At 38.0% G+C, this 25,819-nt stretch overlaps 1 protein-coding gene across 1 annotated transcript; it reads right to left on the bottom strand.

The window, feature by feature from the left end:
* Window positions 1-2,102: 2,102 nt before the first annotated feature.
* Window positions 2,103-25,819, bottom strand: tars1 (threonyl-tRNA synthetase 1). Its single transcript, XM_042488336.1, has 19 exons — window positions 25,656-25,819; window positions 24,772-24,849; window positions 23,939-24,129; window positions 22,128-22,251; window positions 20,177-20,301; window positions 19,273-19,390; window positions 19,117-19,181; window positions 17,717-17,795; window positions 17,338-17,484; window positions 16,438-16,536; window positions 12,050-12,216; window positions 11,046-11,208; window positions 8,041-8,178; window positions 5,553-5,630; window positions 5,366-5,466; window positions 4,794-4,898; window positions 4,495-4,567; window positions 3,294-3,408; window positions 2,103-3,184 (listed from the first exon to the last, which is right to left on the bottom strand). The coding sequence occupies exons 1-19, from the start codon at window positions 25,713-25,715 to the stop codon at window positions 3,036-3,038; spliced, it is 2,175 nt and encodes a 724-aa protein (XP_042344270.1). The 5' UTR covers window positions 25,716-25,819; the 3' UTR covers window positions 2,103-3,035.

Below are 25,819 nucleotides of genomic sequence, written 5' to 3'. Positions count from 1 at the left end.
GTTATTTTAAAAGCTAAGGGAAATGTTGTAGAACTACTAATTTTTAACACCTATTTCCCAAAGTAATTTCCTTATTAATCTTAGGTAATTTTCATGACATTTCTTGCTATAGACATGTGAAATGGGACACCCTGATGAGCTATTCAAAGCTTTTAAATAGGGGCTCAGAAAATGCTTGTTACATTCTTCCCACGTTTTTTTCTCTCTTTTTTTTTTTAAATAAAGCAATATGATATTTTTTTCTGAATTTAACTTTTAAGAAGTTCATGTCATTATGCAAAAGCATAACATAATTACAACTCTGCCAACCCCAGTGGTGGATACTGTTAGACGAAAATAAAAACTTAGCACAAATTTAAATTAGAATACAAATGTAAGTAATGACAAATAATAAAAATATGCAGTTAGTAAAATACGAGCAATATTATATGAAATATTAAGAAATGAGAGCCTTTTTTAAATCAGAAACTTTGCCTTTACAAAACTAAAACCATGATAATCCCACAAAAATAACAAAAAACTCTAAATACATCTTGTCCATGAGGTCACAGACCCCTATGTTTCAGTAAGCATAAAATGCAGCCCTCAAGTAACCAAACCCTAGAACATATTTTATTTGGTGCTGAAAAGTTAGAATTGGCCAGAATAACTGATGGCATCTCTCTTATTTTAATTACTTGCAACTTGTAGAGCAGCCAAAATCAATGTTTTCATTGGCCTACATTCACAGTTGGGGCCTCTACAGCAAGTGTGAGTACTTTTACTCCAACTTTAACTTTATTGCTAATGTTCCTACTTAAAATAATGAGTTAGTTTGCATGATTCATGTAGGTAATTTCTAAATAAAACAGGAAACAGCTAATAATATCAACTATGGCCACCTAACTATGACTATAAGGAGTTTCCAAATTTTACCTGTTAAGTACTTCATGAATATCTAAGGTTGGTAAGCAAAGAATGAGTAAAAAAGTGAAAAAGTTAGAGCCACAAGTTTTGGCATCTTTGTCGTGATTTTTCTCCACAAAATAAATTACCTTGAACTTGATCTGTGGTTGTTACGACTGCTGAGACACTTTGCTCTCACTGTATGTGTGCTCCAGCTGTGCAGCTCAAGCACACAGATATAGCACCCACTAGTGGTGTGAATAATAATATAACATTGAAAGTGAGGATTTAGGGAAAATATCATTTAAACTGTAAGCAAACTAATTGGAAAAGGCTTAGTATGTTTCCACATGTTTGGAGCAAAAGTAATGAGAGCAGGCAGAGAGAAAGTCAAGAAATGCTGTGAAATTAATACCTGGAGAATTAATAGTAATATGCACTTAGTTGTGTGATCTTCTGTTTGTTTTTCTGGCATGTTTCATTCAGCTGGTTATGTGTAATTGGAAAAAATTCCTCTTATGAAAACAGGAATAAACAGACTCCTGTTGCTGTTTATAAATAAAGTACAGCAGACAGAGTATTAGAGTGTAAAATTTCACTCATGCTTCAGTGTAATGGTGCTGACAGTGAGAGCAAATGGTTTCTGAGTTCAGTAAGCATGTAATAATGAGAAGCATCAGGTGTTTACCCTCCAGCACATCACCAATTTCTGCCCTAAGTGATGATGGACTCATGGAGGAAGGTGATAAGGATCCACTTTTACTGTAGCGGAACACCTTTCTGACATTCATCTCTCAGACTCTCATCTGAACCTCCTCATCCACCCTGTTATGGAAAATTAAATGTTTCCACTCCCAAACTATCTGATAATTTCAACTTTGGCCTCAATATGCAGCATGTTGAACCTGTAAATTGAGTTATGACTTGAAAAAACCATTTGATATAGACTGTTACTAAAAGCTATAACTATATATTGAATATATTGCTATAGTCTTAATTTCAGTACGTTAGCTTTGTCAGCTGCATGATAACATCATTGCTGTAATGAATTTTATGCTATTAATGCTCATATTAACTGTCTTTTTTTTCTCTCCACAGCCTGACAGAGTTGACTGATGTTTGTGGCTGCCTAACTGAGATGATACAACTAAAAAAAACTGCTTATATTTCACCAAGGAAAAAGGTAAATCTAATTGAAAAAAAGCATGACATGCAGATAAAGAATAGATTTGTTTAATTATCAAAATTGTAACGCATGTACAATTCCAGTTAAGACAGTGTTACAAACCATTTCTTCATTTATCAATCAGCTGTTTAAAGACCTAATCTTATTGAGAGTCTCAGTGGTATTTCTTAACCAAATTGCCAGGAAAAATATCTTTGTATTGAATGCTTTTGCAAACCATGGGTAAGATACATTTGTACATAGTTTTGTAGCAGATATGTTGAAATTTTATGTACGAAGGTGTGGTTAGGTCTGGGCACAAAAAAGACTTTGTTATAGTTATGAAAAGACTAGTTTTGGCTTTTGTGGTGGCACATAAGCAGGGGCAGGACGGTGAAAGACACCGCAATGTGTCATTAGATACACCTTGTGTCTTTTAAAAAGCCAGCAGTGTTTGGTGCCACAAACTTACCCGTAAAAACGCTGCAAAAGGTTGCCAAAAACAACCGGGTTGTTGGTTCAAATGCGGCATGCAGCTTGGCAGGCGGCTTGCCTCAATATTAGTCATCCAACATCCCTTCCACCTCCAGATGACAAAAATCAGCTTCTGTTGCATCAGTTTAGAGACCTTAATATGAAATATGAACATGTAACATTCATGGTTTGCAAAAAGTAACAAAGAAAACATTTCCTTCTGGCAACTGGGCTGGTATTTCTGTATGAGCAGAGAGAGTAAAGCAGCCACGAGACTTGATAACCGAAATTATGATAATACATTAAAGACACAGATGTGTTCAACACAAAATAGTAAGACACCACAAAAAAAAGACAACTGCAAAAAAAAAAAGATTTAGCAGAGACTAGGCAACATTGTGAGAGTAGTTTTTATCCCTCATCCAAAACCAATTTTAACCACATGGCCCTTTTAAAGTTACCAGACTCAAGGTGCTGTTGAGAGGACAAGCTGACAGAAGAGCGAGAAAGCTCAGAAGTCCTCTTCTGCGTTTCGACTCTTGCAGGTCTTGAGTTGTTTCAAGCGCTCAATGCACTCCTCCACAGTGCGCTCGCCATGGACTTTGTTATCCCGGGTGCGTACGTTCACCGTGTTACTTGTCTTCTCTTTCTCTCCCACCACTTTTCCAAGAAGGGAAACATGCAAAGAAGAAAAAAATCAATATCAAGACTGACAGCGAGAAAAAGACAGGAACCAGACATAATAGTGAAAGAGTGTGTTGCCACTGACCCAGGATAAAGTTGTACTGCGCCAACTGTGCATTTCTGATCTTTTTGTTCAGAGTGCAGCCGGGGTCGAGATCCACTTCAGTCATGAAGCCGCTGTTGTGGAATTCCTGCTTGACCTGCCGCATTTTTCAGAGACAACCGACGGTTAAAAACAGTTAAGTCCATGCCAGCATGTTTTAAAAGTTCATTAATTTACTTTATAAACTTCCTTAAACTCTGTTTCTCAATTGTGAACCAGCACATTTTGGACAGGTTGTCAGTTTGGCTGTAATGAAGATTATATTCCTGCAGCCACTATTATCACTCTGTGTGAATCGACCTGCTGTCTTTTCCAATTACATTGATATCAGGACAGCAAAAGTGTATTTTACAAATGGGCTTTTTCAGTAAGTGGCAATGCGCTCAACACAAAAAATGATCAAATTCAGGTTCCACAAATTTAACGTGGGTTTTATTTTTGTTGGCCATCAACTGTAATAATACTGTACGTGTTAAAAATAGGTGCAACGTAGCAACAAGCACAAGCAACCAGACAATCAGGTTGTAAACAAGCCAACAGGATAATCAAATGTGTTTGGAAGAGAAAGCAGAGGTGAAGTGTCTGTTAAGAAACCATCCCAATATTTCCTGTGTGCTCTTTTTCAGTTTCTCTAAATAGAGTGCTGATCTGCTTAAATAAGGTTGATTAAAACCTGTATGATTTTCTGGCCACTTGTGTCTTTTGCTCCACTGGACCTGATTTTAACAAAGTAGCCCCATTCTGAGGTCACTTTGATGAGTGAAATGTCATCAGAAATAAGTTGTACTAGAATGGGTTTTTTTGTCTTAAAGGTGAAGAAACGTGAACTTAACAAGATCTGACAGAGTTTTCATCAGCCATTTTTTTGTAATATATATATATATATATTTTGTGCTGCTCATGTTCATACTGCACATGTTCATACTGTCTATATCTGGGTATTCATTACACACTGCTAATACTGTGTATGCACAGTGTATTGATATCAGTCCCCTACTGTTAACTATTTATAATACCACTGTGTACATTTCTCTACACTTTACTGTTCTTTACACTTGTGTTTAGATGCTGACCTGCATATTGTTTTCTCAGTACCTGTAGTCTGTGCCATGACAATAAATCTAAATCTAATCTAACCTTTGGAGTGAGATTGTGGACTAATGTAGCTGTGGTCAGTGGTTACCTTCTGAGCGTACTCCTCACATGTCGGTCCCACGGGTACAACCATCACTTGATTCGGAGAAAGCCACAGTGGCCTGAAACAGAACAGGACACACTGAACTGGTTAGCAGAAAAGCAGGCCAGGTACCTGTGCAAATATTGACACTGCTACAGAAGCATTTTTTTCAAAAATATATTTCTGTTAAGTCAATTTGAAAATCATTAACAGTGCTCAGAGGGAAATACAATAAAACAAAAACATCTGTCTGCAGTCAGCGCCTTCTAGACAAATAAACCTTTTAAAATGGATTATTTACAAACCATTTGCCTCCGTAGTTTTCAGTCAGAATAGCAATCATCCTCTCTACTGATCCCAGGATAGCTCTGTGGATGATCACTGGTCTCTTCTTGTCGTCACCATCATGGCTACAAAATCATATGAAGGAGAGAAAGAAATTAGGAGCTCACAAAAAGAAAAGAACCAAAAAAGAAAAACAACATTGGTCATCTGGAGAAATGAGTATATTGCCATTATTTGGGCTGCACTTCATGATTTTAAAGGCAATTAAAAAAAACAAACAAAACAAAACAAAAAAAAAAATCTATAGCCTCCGGGGCAGACACAAAAGTTTTAGTTCTTCGCGATGATTGCACATCATATAGTTTCATTCAAGCCAGTCCTATTTTCTGCTTTCACATCAGCACTTAAAGTCATCCTATTGGCCATAACATCTATTCATTTCTTAAACATTTCTTGTGAAACTTTGATCTTTGGTGATATTAATTGTATTGAATTTTAAATTCTATAAGACAAATTTGCAGCCACAAAAAATAATGTTCTATTCTTCTACCATTTGACTTTAAAATGTGTATAAATGCAGTAGAACAGTTACCTGACAAAGGTGAGATTAAAGCGGATGGGGAGCTGGAAATCAAGCTGAATTGTGGCGCACTGATGGTACCGGCCGATGGCATCCTTGATCTGAATGTCGATCTGCAAAGAAACGACACAGGCGTTCAGCAGCAACCCTCCTGCTGTTTCACAGTTTAAGTGCATCATTACTGCAGCGCATGGCTCACCTTTGGTCCATAAAAAGCTCCATCACCAGGGTTGAGAACCCACTTCTCCCCAAACTCATTCAAGCTGTTCTCCAGTTGCTGTAAAAACAAACAATTACTGCTCTGTTACAATATCAATGGCTGACCAACACACAAGTAAACAGCTGTGTAAAGCAAAGCTGTATATTTAGACCTGACATTTCCCTCATCTGGAACTAATCACTGAACTGAGAAATGTTAACGTCTCAATAATATTTTATGGGAGTTAATGAGGTGAGGGAAACATGCAGCAAGTTCTGTTCCAGTCACTGTGCCAAGTTTGCGAGGCAATTTTTTTGTGTATATAATTTTCCACCTTTGTGCATGTAAACATTAATCATAAAAAGTCAGAGCTGAATTTAGGAAAAGTTTTTCCCCGGGAAAGTGTCCTGATAGGTCAACAAAACAGCTGTGCAACTTACAAGCTGTTATAATTCTTTTTTTTCCCCCACATCTCCAGATTGTAAGCACTTTCCTTTATCAGTTATTGGTAAAGATTAACAATCAATTAATACATTGATTGTTATTTGAAAAAAACATAAAAGGTTTAGTCACTTCAAACAATACCAATACCTCAATCAAAACTCACAGCAACATATTTTATATACTTTGCATTGCATGGACTATCGATTGATCAATTAAATTTCATGTTCGATTAAATTCTTAACAATTAATTGATCATGTTTAATTGTCATCATCCCTACTCCAGATATTTTCCTTTTTGAACTTATATTATCCTCATTTCGACCACTGTGACAAACTCAAGAGGTTTATCATTACAAACAGCTGCAGTGAGTAAGAAGCATCACGATCTCTATCCTGTAGTCTTGAAGTTCTCAACAGACTACAAAGTCTTTAATATTTTATAGATATTGTAGCCATTGGATTGATTGTTAATAAAATAACATGTTAAAAATAACTTCCACCATCATCAATAATGTTCTGCTGCTAGCGGGCAAAAGACGTGCACTGAGGACAGAACAACTATAAACCAGGGACGGAAATTAAAAGGAGCTCTTTAGCGTTTATCAAATACCAGTAGATACTCGTATCTGGCTGCATAATATCTGTCTCATTTACCATACTTATTGAGTTGTCATCTATTGAAGTATGAGTGTGGATACAGTCCCCTGTGGGCCACTGTATGCAATTTGTTGGAACCCCAGACCAAGTAAAATCTTTCTAGAAGGTCATGCATGAGAAAACAGAAGATACATTTTGCCACAAAAAAGGACGAGACAATTAACATGATTAAAACAATCAATGAAGGGAGAGATTACACATGGTTGGGAATGAAAGGAAAAGACCTCTGTGGATAATTGGGCTCCCAAAACAAAACACTTGTAAATGTCTGGATCTTAAATTATAGAGAAGAAGGGTGAGCAAACATTAGGAGGCCCTGGGCTATCTGCCCGTCTCAGACTTGCCAAACAGCATCAGAGAAATACTGATTTGTTCTATGAAACAGCTTTATTGAGTATTTTTACTGCTTAAATCAATTTTGGAGAGGAAGAGACCTCTTAGGATAATTTAGCTCCCGCAAAATATCTCTTCGAGTTCTAACCAGGAGAAGTTTCAGTTGGTTGCACTCTGCAATTTTCACCACTAAATGCCACTAAATCCCCCAAATCTTACGCACTGTTCCTTTAAACAGAGGAAAAACCAAACAAACAACTTTGTGGCAATAATCTAGTGCTGCAATGCACACTGTAGAAGTAATATTTCACTGGTTAAATAAATCATACCTCTAAACAATCAGATTAAGAAAACAACAACCGTCATTTGAAAGAAAATATCACACTGCTCTGAAACTCAATGCATGCTGTGTCAACAGACACCTTTTCATTCATTCAGAGCCTTTCAGTAAAGGTTTGCCAGACTAATAAACAATTTTGATTTGCTTCGTATACTTGTGCTACTGATAAAACAATATTAGTGGCATCTTTATCCAACAACTGTCATTTTGTGATTTACAGATTTATCTGTTCGACTTGAAGTCGTCGCAAGAGAGACACCCACTGTGTTTCATCTAATGCTGAAAGCACCAAGCAATAAAGACTCATTATCTCTCGCTCTTGTTATTACTTTGTTCAGGATCGTTTTAACACTACCTGCTGTCTCCCAGAGAAACTTTGAGCTCAACCCAAGATGTAAAATATAGCACGAGTCCACAGAGAGTGAATGTGATTTGACAGCAAAGACAGACAGTGACTGCACTGATGTAGATTCTCTGGAGATGAATGAGCATTTTCTTCCTCTGAATTAATAGCAGCTCTACAGAATAACACATAAAAAAATAGATGTTCTCTGGTGTACAAATCAAACTTGTATTTTGCCGTCTGTGATGTGGCTCACACATTCCCATCTTGATAATAGAACAGGTCAGTATCACAGTTCTCCTGTGACACTGCTGTGACACTGCTGTTCACTCTTTCAGCCATACGAGGGAAACAAGAGGCCTTCGGATTACCTTCTCTGCTTGATCCCAGACGCTCACATCCCCCAGGAACTTCTCTGGTCTTGTGGAGAGGTTGAGTTTGAAAGTGAAGCCAAACACGTCATACACAGTTCGCAGGAAGTTCAGGCAGCCCTTGATCTCCTCCTCAATCTGGAATCAAAAACAAAATGTAAACAATGGGCAATGCATCATTCATGTGGACAAAGCTGTAATTTCATCTATGACTGATTTGGCCCTTATTTGTCCTGTCGTAGACATTTTTTTAATGGAGTGGGGCAAAGGGTCATTAAGGGGAGATGGCAAGTCAGCAGTATGTATCACATGAAAGTGGTCTACATCTTCTGAAAGCTGGGAAATTGAAGATTATTTTGAAATGCACCTTGGCACATGGTCAAGTTTTTCTAGTCATCTAGTTAACATTGTGTTTGGTTAGGAACCTATTCAAACTTAATAATTTAAAAGGGTTTAGAGGCTTAGAACATTGTGATGGAGGTATACGATGGCCATTGTCATGCTCTGTCATATCTCACAAGTTGTTGCAGCAATGTGTGGACTGATACCTTTTCTAACACAGAATTTGTGCTTAATATAAGCATTTTTGACCACTTAAAAATTGACAGAAATGGTAGAAAATCCCTTCAAATACTTAATTACCAAGACCTTGTTATCCATGCTGTGATTTTGTCTCACTTCAAAAAAATGGCTACGATGGGAGCTGAAATCAACAAGTGTGAATTTACATTAATACAATTGGGCTTACTGAAACCAAAAGAGTCTCAGCTTTTGAAGTCATCTCCAATTTATGCAATTCTAAGTCTATTTTGGGCCCCAAGAATGCAGAAATATTTAAATACAATAGGCACAAATAATACATTTGTACTGAATGCCAAAAGGTGCTTGGTTTGTGCCCAAAACTGCATGAGGCTGGCACAAAGTGAGAATGTCTGCAAAGGTGATACTTATGGGTACCCATAGGACACATTTTCATTTAAAAATTTTGAGGTAAGAAAATGCCCATTCAAGTTTTTACCTCACCAAATTTTTACCTGAATTTGCAGCAATAATTAAGCTTCTTCCTGTGAAGCAAGAGCTTCAGCCCACTACAGCCTCTGGAGGACAATAATGTTGGCAATTAACAGAGAATTAAGTCATATGATGCAATCATTGGAATATGAGAATAAACTGCTCATTTTATTGGTGAGTATACTTCATGACAGAATATTTCTAATAGCTGTAGTATTAAAATATTAGTACTGAGGTGCTCCGCAACGCAGTGCTAGTCCCAGTAGGGCAATCATGCACTTCCACTACAAGTGACTAACTTGATGTGGAAAAACCTTTGTTTGAAAAAAGCAGAGGAACAACAGGGCAAAAAAAACTAAGAAGAAAAAAAAATTTAAAAGAAACCCCTCAATGTTGGAGGGAAAAGGCTCCCTCATGTCTTATATATGAGCTACCATCTACAAACCCTACAAACTTGAATTTGATAAGTCACAAAAGATAAGACAAACAGAACTTTCCAGCTGCTGCTTAAGTCAAAGTGAAAAATTTAAAGTGAAATAATTTGTCTTCAAAGTGCAATCAAATAATTAACCATCCAATCCAGTACCACTACTGATAAAGAGAAAACAAAATCAGTGGGATCCTGGCTTCAAGTTGCGGTGTTACTACATTAGAACAACAAACTAATTAAGAAATCTCTAATGTCTTCCAAAATCCTGTTTGTGTGCATCGATGTTGGCAGCGCTCCTCTGTGGTGAAAGGACTTAAGATGCAAGTTGCTTCACCAGACTGCAGCAGCCTGTGGAGTCCTCTCACTTAACCTGAGAATGTGACAGACTGTCCGCTGACAACATTACCTGAATTTATTCAATAAACGGTGCCAGCAAGACACTGATTTACTGAGAGCCTTCAAAACTGGGCTTCTTCAAACTGGTAGACATTCTTCTCTACAGAAAGCCACTGCTCAGTAAAGTGTGATAGCTTCCCACTATGTTTACCACTGTGTGCTTGTTTTTTTGTCTCAACATTTTTTTTAAACTTGCTTTGAAGTGTGTTTTCTTAGAAATACATCTGTTGTGTTATTGATTTAAGGTATTGCTGGGAAAATGTGACATTGGTAGAATAAAATCCTGTCTCAAAGAGTATTGCACCGATTTAGCATCGTACTTGTGTGACATTGTCAGACTCATGATGGACAGTTGTGTTTTTAAAAAGCATCAAAATCAATGCAGCAATAGCGGAAATATTGGCTGATTTTATTCCACACATTCTTCCTCCTAATCAAAACCTGGCACCTACATTACCCACAATGCAATTCAACTGCAAGCAGCTCAGTAAATGATTAAGTTATGGTGTGTTATTCTGGATGCAGTTAATGTAGCCTCAAGATGTTGGCCTCAAGCAAGGAGTTCGCCTCAGAGATCTGGTAGCTTACTGATTTTTTTCATTAATTAATTTTTCATTAATTAATCTGTCCATTGTTTTCTCAATGAATTGTTCTGTCTATAAAATGTCAGAAAATAGTGCTTTGTAATTTACCAGAGCCCATAGTAATGTCTTCAAATGGTATATTTTATCCGACCAACAGTTCAAAAATCCAAAGCTTTTCAGTCTATTGTCATCTATGATACAGGAACCAGGAAGAACCAGGAAACCGGCAAATGTTTGGTTCCGATAAATTATCCAAATAGTTGTGAACTAATTTTCTGTTGATTGTCTGATCAGTTTTTCAGCTCATCATTGCTACTCTAGTTGACACCCCCAGATTATTTTCATTTTCAATTTTGTAGCCTTCAGCAATTAATCAGACATCAGGCATTTCTCTCTGCTTTACACAATTTTTTTCATACAGTCACAGTCACATTTGTAAACAGACTTTGATGTGTAAAACTGGTGGAATTAACCATTCAGTGAAATTTACTGGCTCCACCAGGCAGCTTTTTACATCAGACTTGTATGTCCCCAAAATGTGTGAACTTTCCTGAATCATGTCAATGTATCAGTGCAGGGTTTACCTGGTCCATAGTGCAGAAGATATGAGCATCATCCTGCTGGAAGCGGCGGACACGGGTGAGGCCTGTCAGGGCTCCTGACAGCTCGTTCCTGTGCAGGACGCCAAAGTCGGCCATGCGAAGGGGCAACTCTCTCCAGGAGCGCGGCCGGTGATCAAACATCAGACTACAGCCGAACAGACAGACAGGCATTGTGTAAAAACACACAGATTACAACTGCCTACTCCAACCATGACTTATCAAAATAACCTTAAATTGCTCTACTGCCTTAATACTACTATAAAAGACTGCATTCAATATTTGATTTAACTGACATCCAACACTTTGACAAAATGTGCAAGCTTAATTTCCATTTTAGTCAGCTTTCCAGAGAGGCTGCCAGTGTGGATAACAAAAAGACTGGAAGAGTAAAAAAGAGATAAAAGATTTTAATACAAAGAGCTGCAGCCTGGCTCGTTACACTGCAATGCAGCATTCAGCAGCAAATTGAACTGGGTCACTCAACAACAGAAAACATGGCAAGAGCATCAGTCCATTACAAGTTGAGCAGAACTGGATGACAATCTACCGTAGCAGTGAAATGTGAAGCTATTTCACAAAGAGTGTGTCAGCTCCTGATAATAAACCCCTGTGCAAACTCTTACAAAGCTATTCAAGTGTGATAAAACATTGCTTAATGGCTATCTCCGTTTGCCACAGTACTGTGGTAGATTTTTTTAGATATTAAATTAAATATTGTACCAAGGTTAAACAACTGAGCTCATTAAATGCTACAAACACATTTAGTGCTGGAGAGGAACGAATAGCCTTGCCTCCATCAAACACAGTTTTTTCTCTGATTAGAGGCAAAAACAGACTTTTTTTTTTTACACTGAAGCAAGACTTGATATACAGTGTGTAACAGAAGTGGGTGTGTTTTTCTTTACACTTCATGTTCTTTTCGTTTCTCACTAAAATGAACATCATACTTTCACAGAGATCAGAATGTGATAAAATAGAGGCCTTACCAGTGTCCGGGGCAATTCATGGGTTTGAGGGCAAAGATCTCCTTCTCTGCCTCGAAAGAGAACATGTTCTCGCTGTAGTGCTGCCAATGGCCAGAGGTGTGCCACAGCTTGCTGTTGAAGATGTTGGGTGTCACCACTTCCTGGAAACCTCTCTGCCTGTACTCACCCTGCCAAAGACAGAACAAGGGTTTTTGGTTTTTTTTTAAACGAACAATTTACTGATAAAACTCTTTACTAGAGTAGTTACTGGTAGCTCAAGCACCTCAGCTTCATACTGCTCTGTTCATGTCACAACTTCAAACATCTGATTTAAACTGTCAATGCCTGAAGAGTCACTGATAAAAAGTGAATATCTTCTAAAACATTTTAACGCGACAAGCAAAGGCTGAACTTTTAAAAAAGTAAACTACCTCTGAGAATGTTTAAACTGTTGCATCTGCCTGATGAGATTACATGAAGCGTGCTCAGAGACAAAGCCCATCAGCTTGAGGAGGTATATAAGAACATCTTCAACCTGTCCCTGAACCAGGCTACTGTGCCAGCCTGCCTTAAAAGAGCCATAATCGTACCAGTTCCCAAGCAGACCGACACCAGCTTTTTGAATGACTATAAACCAGTGGCACTCATATCCATCATGGCACAGTGCTTTGAAAAAGTGATTTTAAAGTACATAAAAGCCACCTTTCCCCACAACCTGGACCAGCACTAGGGCTGTAATAAATGCCTCTTTTTTAACATTTGAAGCTTCTATTGAGTTTTTCTAAGAATGTTTTCAATGACAATCTAAATTTACGATGTTATTGCCCTTTCCAAAAAGACTCCTCGAAAAAAATCCTCAGTGTTAATAAGAGATTAATAATTCATCAGATTACACAAATTAGTGTATTTCTTAAATCAATAATGAACGAATTCTTTAATGAATGCAAGTAATTACTGTGCTGTAAGATTGTTGCTAGAACACTAAAGAATACAGGTTTTTAACTCATTAACAACAGTTTTTTGACTGTTATAATAAATAACAATAACAAATCTGCGCAATTCAAATTGTAACAGAGGGGGGCACATGGGAGGATGCTTTTTATACATAGACTACAGCTCTGCATTCAGCACTATTATCCACAACAGGTTAGTCACCAGACTGCTTGCTCTGGGTCTCAGCAACTCCTTTTGTATGTGGATCATGGAGTCCCCACTCAACCGCCCATTGACTGACTCGGTCAAACCTCTCATGACCCTCAGCACCAGTATACTGCAGCTGCATGCTGAGCCCTTTTCTCTATTTTCATCTAGACATATAATTGCCTCCCTACACACCTATCAAACAAAATCATTAAATTTGCAGATGATACAACAGTGGTGGACTGATCTCAAATTGGGACAAAATACCCTACAATTGTATTGTTCTTGTCAACTGTAGCTTAAACCGTTTTAATCCTATTTTGCGTGGCTGTGATGTTTATAAATGTGTTTTTTATCATTGTCTGTTTGATGTAGAGTCTTGTCAAATGAGAATTTCTGTTGCCTTGTGACTGACAATAAAGTTTATCTTATCTCACAGAGATGAAGTCTGCAAACTGGCGGGATGGCGTACAGAAAACAATCAATCACTGAACATGAAAAAAAAGGACTCCTCACAGACGTTAGGAAACACTGTGAGGACTCCTCTCCTCTTATCATCACAAGACTTACAGTACAGAGTTTTCAGCTTCAAGTTTTCAGGATCACACATCACATAGGACCTCACATGGACAATCAACTCCACTGCTATGGTAACAAAGGCTCAGCAGTACCTCTACCTCTACCCTGCCTCTTAGGAGGACCAACCTGTCTGTGAAGCTGCACGTGCCCTTCTACCACTTCTCTACAGGGAGCGTACTGACGTACTGTATTATGGTACGGTATGCCAACTGCTAAGTAGCAGCTACAAGAGCTCCCCAGAGAACCATAAACACAGCCCAGAAAATAATTGGACCTGCCCTCACTGAAAGAAATCTTGTGATCACGCTGCCTCCACAGAGCCAGCAGCAATCTGAAGGATGCAACTCACTCCTATCACCATCTCTTTTCTGCTGCCATCTGGAAGGCGCTACAGGGTGTTGAAGACCCACACTTCCAGACTTAAAAACAGCTTCTGCCTCAGAGATATCAATGAACTGAACTTCAAAAAACACAGCCCTGTCACCAACACCTTTGGTCGGGTAGCATTCACATTCGAACCAATAACAGTACCAGTGGCCAAAAGTACCTTTTTTTGGGGTACTTTACTCTCTCTGTAATAACAAAATATAATTTTTGAACAAGCTGCAGGGGTGATGTAGTAGGTTTTTACTTTACTCTGTGCCAGTCAACAAGATATTTTGCTTTTCTGCTTTTCTAATAACATGTTCAGCTTCTGTCTCAGTCTGCTTGTGTGTATGTGCCAGACACGGCGCATGCCATCTGAACAGACCATTTTGTTAACATGGACACTGAAAGCAGGTAATGCCAAAAGGTGAGGCCCAGATGTGAAGGAGAAGAAGAAGACACACTGTATTTATCCCAGAAGGGAAATTCAATTTCTTTTTCACTATGTTGTCATATCTCACAAGTTGTCCGAAGAGGCCCGAAATACACACATGCACAAACAGGACCTATATGCATGCATTAAGCGGAGAGATGTCAGAGTGAGGGGGCTGCCCATGGTCAGGCGCCAGGAGCAGCTGGGGGTTCAGTGCCTTGCTCAAGGGCACCTCGTCAGTGCCCAGGAGGTGAACTGGCCTCTCCAACCTGGTAGCTGGAGAGGCCAGTCCAAGCCAAGTCCCTCGGGACTGAGCTACTGCCGCCCTGCTCATAAGTAGCAAAATTCAGCCACAATTCATTAAACATAAATCCATACTTCCAAAATAATTCGATCAGTACCCTTGCAAAAGTACCAACTTTAGTTACCAACTCCAAAACCACAACCACCCTCCCAAATATTATCATAATACTCCGCGCCATAGGAATAACAATTAGAATAGTATTTTCTATACAAATGAGGAAATGTGAAAAAATCCTTTATAACTTGCAATAATACTTCCATAAATGTGAACTGATGGATAGAATATTTTTTTTGAAGGTGAAACAGCATTTGGCACAATGTTAAAACAGCTGCTTCTGAGATGCCACTTTTTATAACATCTTTCTTCTATTACTATTATTATTATCTGGCAGGTACACATATGTGAGTGTGGGTGTCAGTGTGTGTACATGTGTAGAATATTAATGTATCCATTTCAGGAGCAGCACAGATTTTGTTGTATATTGTGCAATGAGAAAAAAGGGATTCTATTCTATATAAACAACCCAGTTTGTTTGCACATTCTGAAGAGGACTTCCGGTGAGCTGAAAGGAAACATTTTTATTGTGCTTTAATGCACCTTGAGTTGGCCTGTTTTATCTGCTATAACTTTAAAATTCAAAACAGAAAGCTGATGGCAACAATAAAATAAAATGGGGTAATTTATTTTGAATCCCGACAGTCATATACCCAGAAAATGTTTGAATGCTTTAGGTGTTTTGCTGCCTGTACAGGCAGGGCTGTTTAATAAACACATCTCATTACTCCTCAGTCAGAAATCTATTTTACCACATCAAAGTGAAATTGCTTCCAATGTGCACTGCATTATGACGGTGCTGACTGAAAACCAAGAAAGTATTTTAAATCAGATCGATTTTGTGGCTCTTTATAAGAAAACAGGTGCAATGAAGCTCTTTTTTCCAATGCTGTCAATCACATCTGTTTTACATGTTTCAATTTATTCCAAATAATAGTAATAACAATAAGCTATTTTGAGATTCGTAAATAAGTTTGCTCATTGTGGAGTTAACCTTTGAACACAAAGTTTTTCTATTACCTGCTAAAAATGAGAAATGGCCTATTGAGAGAGCATAAATTTGGTTTGTCAACATCTATTTACTGCATTGTTGCTGTGGGATAAGAGCTCACGGACATAAATTTGCATTTTATTGTATCTGCGAGCACATGTTCAGGTTTTAAAATTAATTTCTTTTATATGCACAGCCCCAAGGTTTTAAGCCTTTATTTATTAGCCCTTAATTTATCAGTTTCAGGACCATAACATAAAGCTGTAACTTCAACATATGACCAATCCTTCCCTGTGCCTCTGTTTAAAAGAAAATGATGCTTAAAGAGATTTAAAATTGCAGCAATACATCTTGTGAATACGTATATAAAGCCATTATTATTGCACAGGCCAACTCAAGATCCAAATCTGTTCCTTCCATCTCCCCAGGTCTCAATGCCAATTTAAACTTTCTGATTCATAACCTCTGTCTTTTCTTATGTCAAAAAGTTTAGAGTGAGATCACAGCAATTACCCACTGTGGGTCAGACCGCTTTGACTTACTCTGATGAACTCAATCAGGGTGTTGTAGATGAAGGCCCCCTTAGGCAGGAAGAAGCAGCTCCCTGGACTCAGGTCATGGAAGAAGAACAGGTCCTGCTCCTGAATAATAAAAAAGGTTTGTTAGTACGATGAAAAACAATTCAAAACAGAGCCATCACTCAGGCAAAACTCCCTTCACAAATAATGCAAGAGTTGATCACTTGTTTAACTGCATTCAGGGTTTGTCTGACAATGCACGTAATTTCTTGCTCAGACAGCTTCTCTGCACCTGTTTTTGAAAGAATGGCATCAACACACTCACCCTGACTTGTCAATACCCTGTCAACAAGATTTGTTTATTCATTATATGGCAATAAGTATAGCCTTACAGTTTAATAAAACTATTCCAAAGATTGTGAAGAGCATCTAACTAAGTGTTGCCTCACATCATGGGTTAATTTTGTGACTCAAAAAAGGGGTCATGTTTTTTTTTTTAAACAAAGCCATTCTCAGTATTTCTTTCTAGATTGATATTTAAATGAAAACAATCACTTTAACTGCCAACTTTAACAATTCACAAAGTAACTGATACTTTCTGTAGCATTTGCTTAACATACAAAAGCAGAAAATGTGCTTTTCTGGTTGTAGATTAATAGTTTTTGTTACTATACTACTGCAAATGCACCAGGTGTACTATATTTTCACACATTCAGAAATGGCTTTGAGAAGGCTGTTGAAAAGATGTGACTTTAGACCCAAATCAAAACCAATCCTGGCTGTTATACATTAGAAGAATTCTACCTGTATTTCATAACAAACTGCAAATAACCTTCCTTTGAGTAAAACCTGGAGGAGACTATTTTAAAATTACTATGGAGACAAGCTCTTTTTCTAAGAGCTTCTTCACATTTCAGTTCATACCCGGCCCAGTTTGCGGTGATCTCTGTTCTTGGCCTCCTCCTGAAACTTCTCCCACTCTTTGAGCATTTTGGGGTCAGGGAAGGAGATTCCATAGATCCTCTGGAGGGTTTCCATGTCCGCCTTTCCCTCCCAGTATGTAGATGAATTCTAGCACACCACAAAGGGAATATGTTAACTTTCATCAGTCTTTTAGGTCCTTCAAACCCCTTGAGAATAAAACATAAGGTAGCTCTACAAATGGGGACAAATGTGCTTACTGCAGACATTCAGGGCACAGTCTACGGAACCTGAAGTCCTACCTGGTTTAATCAACAATGAATCCGCATATACACTGACATCAGGTTTACTGTGTGTAAAGCACAGAGAAAAAAAGGCTCACCTTGTGGATCTTAAGTGCCTTGATTTTCCCTGTATGTCTCACATGGGGCCCACGACACAAGTCAATTAAGGGACCACACCTGAAACGCAAAATGTTTGAAAGTGTTGAGCATTTTTTTTAGAATACTGAATAAAATACTAAATGAAAACGGTTGTTTGTGGAACATTGTAAGCTAGAAATACTCCACATATGCACTGTTTTTGTTGTTGGTTTCAAATCCCATAAATAAACCAAAACCAAGGATTCAATCTTCACTCTGTCAGTGCATTCTTAATTCCTGAAGCTGTCTATGACACTCGGCTCCAAGCTAAATGCTTTCTAAAGAAATGAATCTTAAAAACACAAATATATGATTTAATTCTATAATTAAAAATTTATAATTTTCTAAGTAAAACTGGGCACTAGGTTTTTAAAAAAAACTTTACCCAAATATGGTGCATTTGTTAGAGGATATTTTTGGTTGCAAATTTGGTGCCTTGGTGTGTGTTTACCACTGCACAACAGTGTAGGTGGGACTGAATCAAAACATAACACATTGCTTATGTTTATAGAAATGAGGGAGGCCTTCGACACAGAGAAATAAGCTTTATCTGGCTTTGGCAACACCGACGATACTTGTCAGTGAGCTAGATTCATTCCTGGTTTTAGTCTTTTAAAAGGATTTGTTAACATAACAAAATATAAAATATCACCAGAATTACAGTTGATTCAATAAACTGTGTCACATTGCACTACACATAACCTCATTTGGACAATCAGTCGTCTCGGATAAAGGAGCAAACTGTGTACCAACTAAATTGAAAATGCAACACATCTTTAATGTTTTCAATAAAGATATTGTGTTTAGCAAAGTGAGATATCTACTTAAAATCTTATTGTCAGCTTGTAAAAGGGCCATTACGGAGTAATGCAGTAGTACACGGTAGAACATCAAAACCTCAAACATAAGGTGGATGAAGTGTCAAGAGTAGCAATGTTGAAATAAGTCACAGGACTTTATTAGTCACAGGATTTAATATGTTTTGTAAAACAGGACAATCCAGATCGCTTCTTTTTTTTCTCATTATGTATGTGAGAAACAATGTTGCTGTTTTTTGCCATGATATAATATTCATGGCAAAAAACAGCAACATTGTTTCCACATATTATACCCCTGTAGACACACCTGTATTTGGTGTTTTGTGTATGTATTTGTGAATGCACTCTTCCTTTTTCCCTGTCAACTACTAAAATAGCTTCCTGCAGTAAATTTGTGTTTTGCTACAAACACTAAACACCCTGCATCTTTTCCATATGCATAAATGCAGGTTACACATGCAAACGTGATGTCCATGTCAAACTAAATAACTAACTAGCATTTAAAGGATAAAACCTTTTAAATGCACAGGGCCTGGACTCACCTGTAAACTGTGGTGGTGGGAGTGGTAACCTTCTCATTCAAAATGCGGCACTTAAACTTGTTGTACTGTCAAGGAGAAAAAGAAGTTTCAGAGTTTTGCTCCTTGGTAAATGTTCTTTATTTTTGTTTTGTGAGTGTGTTTTTTGTTTTCAGATACCTTGAACATTTCCAACAGAGTTTCCTTCTTTATCTCCAGCCTCTCAAACGGCTGCTTCTCCTTGATAATTTTCTTGCACAAGGTCTCCAGACATGGGAAGTCATTGCTCGATACGCCCCTGTCCCATGCATCAAAAGAGAAACACAACATGCAAGCACATTACATCTAATGCCAATGACAATGACTGTCTGTACTTAGTCTCACATTAATATGCAAAGTGCAGTTGATGCTAAATTTAGTCTGCCAGTGTTTCTAGAGGGCACCATGGATGTGACCAGACAATAAGCCATGTAGCCGTGCCTTTTGTTCACCAATGTAATTCTTTGACTTCCAGAAACTGATAACCTCAGCCAAGCATAGGCAAATAGTTGAAAGTCCTTGGCTTTAGGGCTGGAGCAATGTCAAAACATCCTTGCAAAAAAAACGTTTCCAAGAATGCCATTAGCATAAAATGACTTCATTAAAGAGGTTGTAGAATTAATTAGACAGCACTCCTCACGCTCTCCTGCAGCCTGAAGCAGGGAGAAATGCATCTGTTCCAGGGAAAGGTCAAGTGAAAAAGTTGTTTACGAAGAAGAAGTGTTCAAATTTCTGAGAGTGTCTCAACACACTTTGAAAGCGTCACACATATAACCTCTAGTTTTGTGTTTTGAATAGAGTTGCTTTTAGGCTTCCAATCCTGTGCAGATATACAAAGATGTCATTTCAAATGCACACCCATGAAAAATCAGGCTTGACAGCATTAGTGTCATTACAATCAACCTGTTTTGTGTTTGTCACAGGTCTCTTCCAGTAAACCAGACTGACAAGCTGCTAAGCCTTGAAGTACACATCAAAATAACACTGAGAGCAGGCTAACAATAATTATACAGACAAATCTGAACTCAAAGCCTGTGTAACTCACTCATTGCTCTCCAGGAACATGTCGTAGTAGAAGCCATTCTCGATGGGGGGACCGTAGCAGAGGCAGCCTCCGTACACCTTCTCCATGGCTTCACCCAGGATGTGAGCACTGGAGTGCCAGTAAACCTAAAGAACATACAAAAAAACGGCATCATTTTTTAAGAATGAAAAGTATGACTTTGCTAAAAAAATAAATAAATAAAAAAAATAAAGATTGTTGACCTTCATCGCACAACCATTTATATGCTGCAGACCTTGTTGAAGCCCGTAAGGACATTTTAACCATTTAACCTGTGTAAGGACTCTTCTTCTAGATGGTAACAATACAAAACATGTAGAAAATCTAAAAGATATGCGACAAAACCTATTGACAAATGGTACCATTCGACTTTGGAATCTCCTAGGTACTTAAAAATGTCAACTGACAAATGGCTCTTCTTCAGGTAAAATATTCAGTACCTTGTGTAGACAATGAAGTTGAAATTGGGCTTATAATTTAAGAATGAGTCCCATTATTCCCTCTCAGAGATCAGTTCCTGCCACTTTTATGATAGTACATGATTAGTGCAGTATTTTACATTCTCACGTCTCCTCTTAATGTCTTTGTGTCTCGGACAGTGGCTGCATCACAGAGCTTTGAGGTTTATTATTGATTGTAAACCTCTCATTCATCACTTTAACCTTGCCTGCCCTAACTACATATCAATAAGGTTGAATGAACTCTGCAAGATGTTGTGTAAGGGTGGGAAGCAATCGACAGATTTGTTAAAGATATACTATGCAGCATTTCCAGACAATGTATGCACTCACAGAAAAGTATTTTTCTCAGTCATCACTTATGACCCAATGAAAGTGTTTGGTGGTGTATTTATTTGCAGAGACTCTGCCTTGTGCCTAGATTGTCTCACTTTCTGTGTGTACCCCCTAGCACGCAGGTGAGATCAGGGCTTTATAAAAAGATAAAGAGACCAGGTGCCACAGATCATAAGCATCAGGCATTCAAGAGATGCAGCATCAAAACAAAAACAAAAAAACACAAATATAGCATCATGAAATGCCAAATATGGATCAATTTGGAGTTTGCTTTAAAATCACTGAAAACTAATAAAATCTAAGAAAATTAACACTTTTACTTGTGATATGATTATTCATAACCTTGGCATTTCATGTCTCAAAAACTATAAAGAAAAACTATTAATACTTAGTTTTAATGGTGGAAAATATTAACAATTGTTGGAATTTGTACACCATGTAGGAGTGTAATCTATATGACACAGACATAAAGTTAGTACAATTAGAAAGCAATTCAGATAAACCGAATGTCAATGACATTGCTATTATGTCAGACATACTTTCAAAGGCTTTCTCAGAGTTAAAATGTTGGCAGGTGAGTACAGTTTCAGGTGCTAAAAAAGTGGCTGCCGAAAATGAATGAATGAGTGGATATAAAGATATTATCCCTGATCAGAATAAAAAACTAACAATAAAAAACCCACTCACAACAAGATAATCACAGTGAATTTCCATTACCCGGAAAATTTTGATTATCGTGTCCAGCAACATTAACAGAGATTGCTCGGCAAGCAACAATAAAACAGATGTTGCAAATACAGGCTGCATATGCACCAATCTCCAAAAACTCAAATAATTAATGAATCAAGAATTGGCATAATTTATACTGAAAGATATGATACAATTTTAAACAGTTTATCTGTGAGGCAATGAAAATATTTTTCTTTTACCAAAATGGAATGTAAAGTGATTCCAGTATGGTTTGGTGCTAATTTAAGAGTTTTACACATATTTACAATTATTACAATTATTTTGGCAAGGATAATTGTAACATGAAATTTTCATAGTGTCCAGTGCCTATGATATTCCCTGAATACATATGTAGGGGAAAAAAAAACAAATATATGCACTGTGTCAGACCAGGGATGAGGTGGACTTACAGCTTGGGCCTCCTCATCATCAAACTTGAGCAACTCGAGGCTGCAGTCGTCCTCCAAAGGTCTGTCCAGGTCCCACACACCTTTGTTCACTTTCGCAATCACTGTGTTGTCTGCAAGGCCTTGACTGGACGCAAAACAGAAAAATATTCCATATCAAATGAATGTGCAGTTGTACAAAAACATAAATTATACTATAACATGTACTGGGAAAAAAACCCAATATGGTCAAAAGAGATCAAACAAAACATCTTCTGTTACATCTCCTTCAATCCCACTGGTCTAAGGGGTTTGTTGGTTTGACAGATTTATATCCTGTACTCTCTGAGGAGATAATGGGATGCTGCTTACAGTGCAGCGTCACACCATTTAAGTCCCCCTGCCCATGCTTTTGAAATAACAATACACATACAAAACTACCCCACTATACAATGGGAATTTTAGTAGGGATGCACAATAATATTGGCATGTAATCGGTATTGGCCTATATTGGCTTTAAAATGAAATATCTGTACTGCTGACTTCTGCCAATACATAAAACTGATATTTTTTTGTCAGTCAGCATGTATAAAACATCAATGAGGTATTTTTCTTATTTTGTACAACAAATGAACTTTACATACACTGAAAAGCATTGTATTTTATACCTCCATCTGCTGGTGGACCACCACAATATGAGTATGCATAATATGTTAATCCCACTACATAAGAGACTTGATGATCACTAAAATTTGGTGGGAAAAAAAGTGTATATACTGACATCAGTATCGGCTATCAGCCAAATAAGTTGTCATATATCGGCATATCAAATATCTGCAAAAAATCCAATATTGTGTATCCCTAAATTTTAGGACCTAAAAAACAGACTTATGGGCCATAGAAGGTTAAAAAACACCAGCCAAACACACCAATGTGCTCTTCGCATCTTAAAGAGGCCCTATTGTGCTCATTTTCTGGATCATGTTTGTATTTTGGGGGTCTACTAGAATAGGTTTACTTGCTCTAATGTTCCAAAAACACATAACGTGTCTCATAATGCCCTTTGCTGCAGCACCTCTGTATGAAACAGTCTGTCTGAGCTTATGTCCCGCCTCCCAAGAAGCCCAGTCTGCTCTGATTGGTCAGCTGGCTCTCTCTATGCACAATTTAATCTATTTGTGACATTGTGATGTCACCAAGCTGTCTTTTGAGGGAAAGTGCTCCCTTTGGCTTGGACTTCGGGCTTTATTACTAAGGAGGCCTTTTACAAGCACAAAAACGCTACACAAAACAATTAAGAAAAGGGAAAAACCCAAAAAGCATATTAGATCCCCTTTAAAGAAAACTAAGAAGTGGGGCGGGAACTCTCAAAACAATAGTGATAGAGCTGCTTACATTTCCCTCCCATGTTTACTGAGTGGTCTGGTCATGTGAACGTTGGCTATCAACACGTTATCTTAGCAAACACAGTCTTAACCCCAGTTGTGTATTGAACCATGCTGGTGGGGAGATTGTTCTCAGACTATCCAATGGCAAAGTTTCCACTACTTTTTTAACACTAATGAGTTTTTTTGTCAGGGTATTTTCTTGTCTTCAGTGGACAGTCTTAGGTTGGCAGGTGTCACTTCTAATTACTGTTTTCATAGCGTGGGTGTTGTGAAGCCTTTTGAAACTGTAACACTGATTACAGGCTCTATAAATAAACTTGACAGCTAATCTTTGAAAATTAAAATCCTGAAGCTCCCTTGAGGTTTTCCATCTTTTTTTTGTGCTAAATGAGAGCAAGGTGTCACATTATCAAGTAACAGTTACAGCGATCCTATCATCACACTGACCTGATTCCACAGGCCACCTGGTACGGTGTGGTCTTCCAGGACTCAGCATCCACCACCTTTCCATCAGGAAGAGTTACCTTGATGGGTCGACTATTGTTCGCAGCCCTTTCTGCCATTAGAGCTTCATGCTCAGCTTTGAGCTTATTGTACAAAGTAAGACGCTCATCAATGTACTGGGGTGGTGGCATCAGCTAAACAGAAACAAAAAAAAAGGTGTGAATACATAGAAGATGGTGTAAAATGCTGCCACAGTGTATTACTTCTTCTTGGTGTGCATCAGCACAATTCATTTATGTCCTTAATGAAAAGCATCAATTGCTGATGGTCTTAGTCAACTGCACATCCATCTATGTTCAGCAACGCATTGCAGGAGGTTGAGAGGAAATATAGTTAGAAAATACAATAACCTGACTTTTTTATCCATCCATTATCTTTTAATCTTCTCATCTTGCTTCAACTTTTATTTGGTGGAATTACAGAAGAAATATCAGGACAAAACAGTGAGAGCAATAAGACACACCAGCACTGTACATGGTCTGTAGTATAATGAGACTGAAAGCATTTCAGTGTTATTTCACTGTTTCAGTTTTACCTGTTATTAATGGCACTTAGAAATCTGTGCATTGTTTTAGCACCTTTAATGTTTTGACTGTACTAGCAATTGATAAAAAACCTCCACAACCATGACACTAATGTGTGGCTGCTTAGAAATTCGTGAGCATGCAGACAGATATCTCCACAAATACTACATTATTTAAGTTCATGTGAAACAAAACATTATTATGATGTCTAATTATAGCATCTACATTCTTTCTGATGCTTTTGAAACTCACCTCTGTCCTGCCTCCAGAATCGCCAGCAGCACTTTTAGCTTTCTTCTTTCCTCCATCTTTTCCGCTTTCAGCTCCCCCCTATGCAAAATCACACTAGGATGAAGCTGGTTCAGACACAACTACATGAATGCAACTTACACAGTATTTACAAACAGATGTGAGACGTACACACCTACACAATGCTTGACATAGCAACAACACACACTTCTAAAAATACCCATTAAACACATTAACACTATACAAAAATCTATTATTTTAAAGGGAACTTCCTTATTGGTAGTTACATAGCTATTGGTACAGAGCAGTTAGAATATGACAGACGACATTTCATAAAAAGTTCTGGGGCAAATCCAGCATACAAGTGGACCAGCGACCTCCAAGTTGCAACGCACACTAGGGTTATTATTAGACATTTGTGGGAGTACAGACAAGACTTAGAGAGTTTTGTATGAAAATATTCCGCTCGGTCCATTTGGTGAATGCCGATTTGAAAATGAAACATAAATGACTTGTGCAAGGCCATGACAGTTATTCAAACACGTGTAAAAGCCTCGCGATAAGCAGTGAAATATTCAATTGACGGAACTTTGAATGGCGTAAGGCACCCGAGCTAATGGTATACGTGTAGCTAGCTGTACTCGCCGCTTAGTGGCAATAAGTCACAGTTTTTAAACGTCAAAACAGATTGATACAAACATGAAAGTAACGCTTCTGATATATTTGTCAGTGACAATACAAGTAAAGCTAACAAAAAAAAGCTTGCTAGCCACAAAGTTAGCACCGAGTTTTCGGATGCTGAGTGACAGTTTAAATCTGACCACAGGCTAGCTGCTAGCTGGCTAATGCGACCTAAATGTAGCCGGTTACGAGACTAAAGGTATTACCTTTTTCTTTTCGTCCACCTGCAATTCGCTCATTTTCTCCACCACAGTCTCGTCAGCCATAACGAGGGAAAAGTTACCTCACTTTGAACGACAACTTTCGAAAGTCCGGGCAATGAGTACAGCAGGCAGTCAGGAAGCCGGTGAGGGGTGATGACGTATCCGGA

This window comes from Plectropomus leopardus, chromosome 6, assembly GCF_008729295.1.
Source record: "Plectropomus leopardus isolate mb chromosome 6, YSFRI_Pleo_2.0, whole genome shotgun sequence".
Lineage (NCBI taxonomy): Eukaryota > Metazoa > Chordata > Actinopteri > Perciformes > Serranidae > Plectropomus > Plectropomus leopardus.
The sequence above is the reverse complement of the archived record's forward strand: the minus strand, read 5'-3'. Positions and strand labels throughout refer to the sequence as shown.

Coding starts and splice junctions, on each gene's coding strand:
- tars1 (XM_042488336.1), bottom strand. CDS start 25,715: ATGGCTGACGAGACTGTGGTGGAGAAAATGAGCGAATTGCAGGTGGAC. Junction 19,182..19,272: donor CTCTGTTGGAAATGTTCAAG/GTATCTGAAAAC, acceptor TCTCCTTGACAG/TACAACAAGTTTAAGTGCCG. Junction 5,467..5,552: donor GAGCTTTTTATGGACCAAAG/GTGAGCCATGCG, acceptor GTTTCTTTGCAG/ATCGACATTCAGATCAAGGA.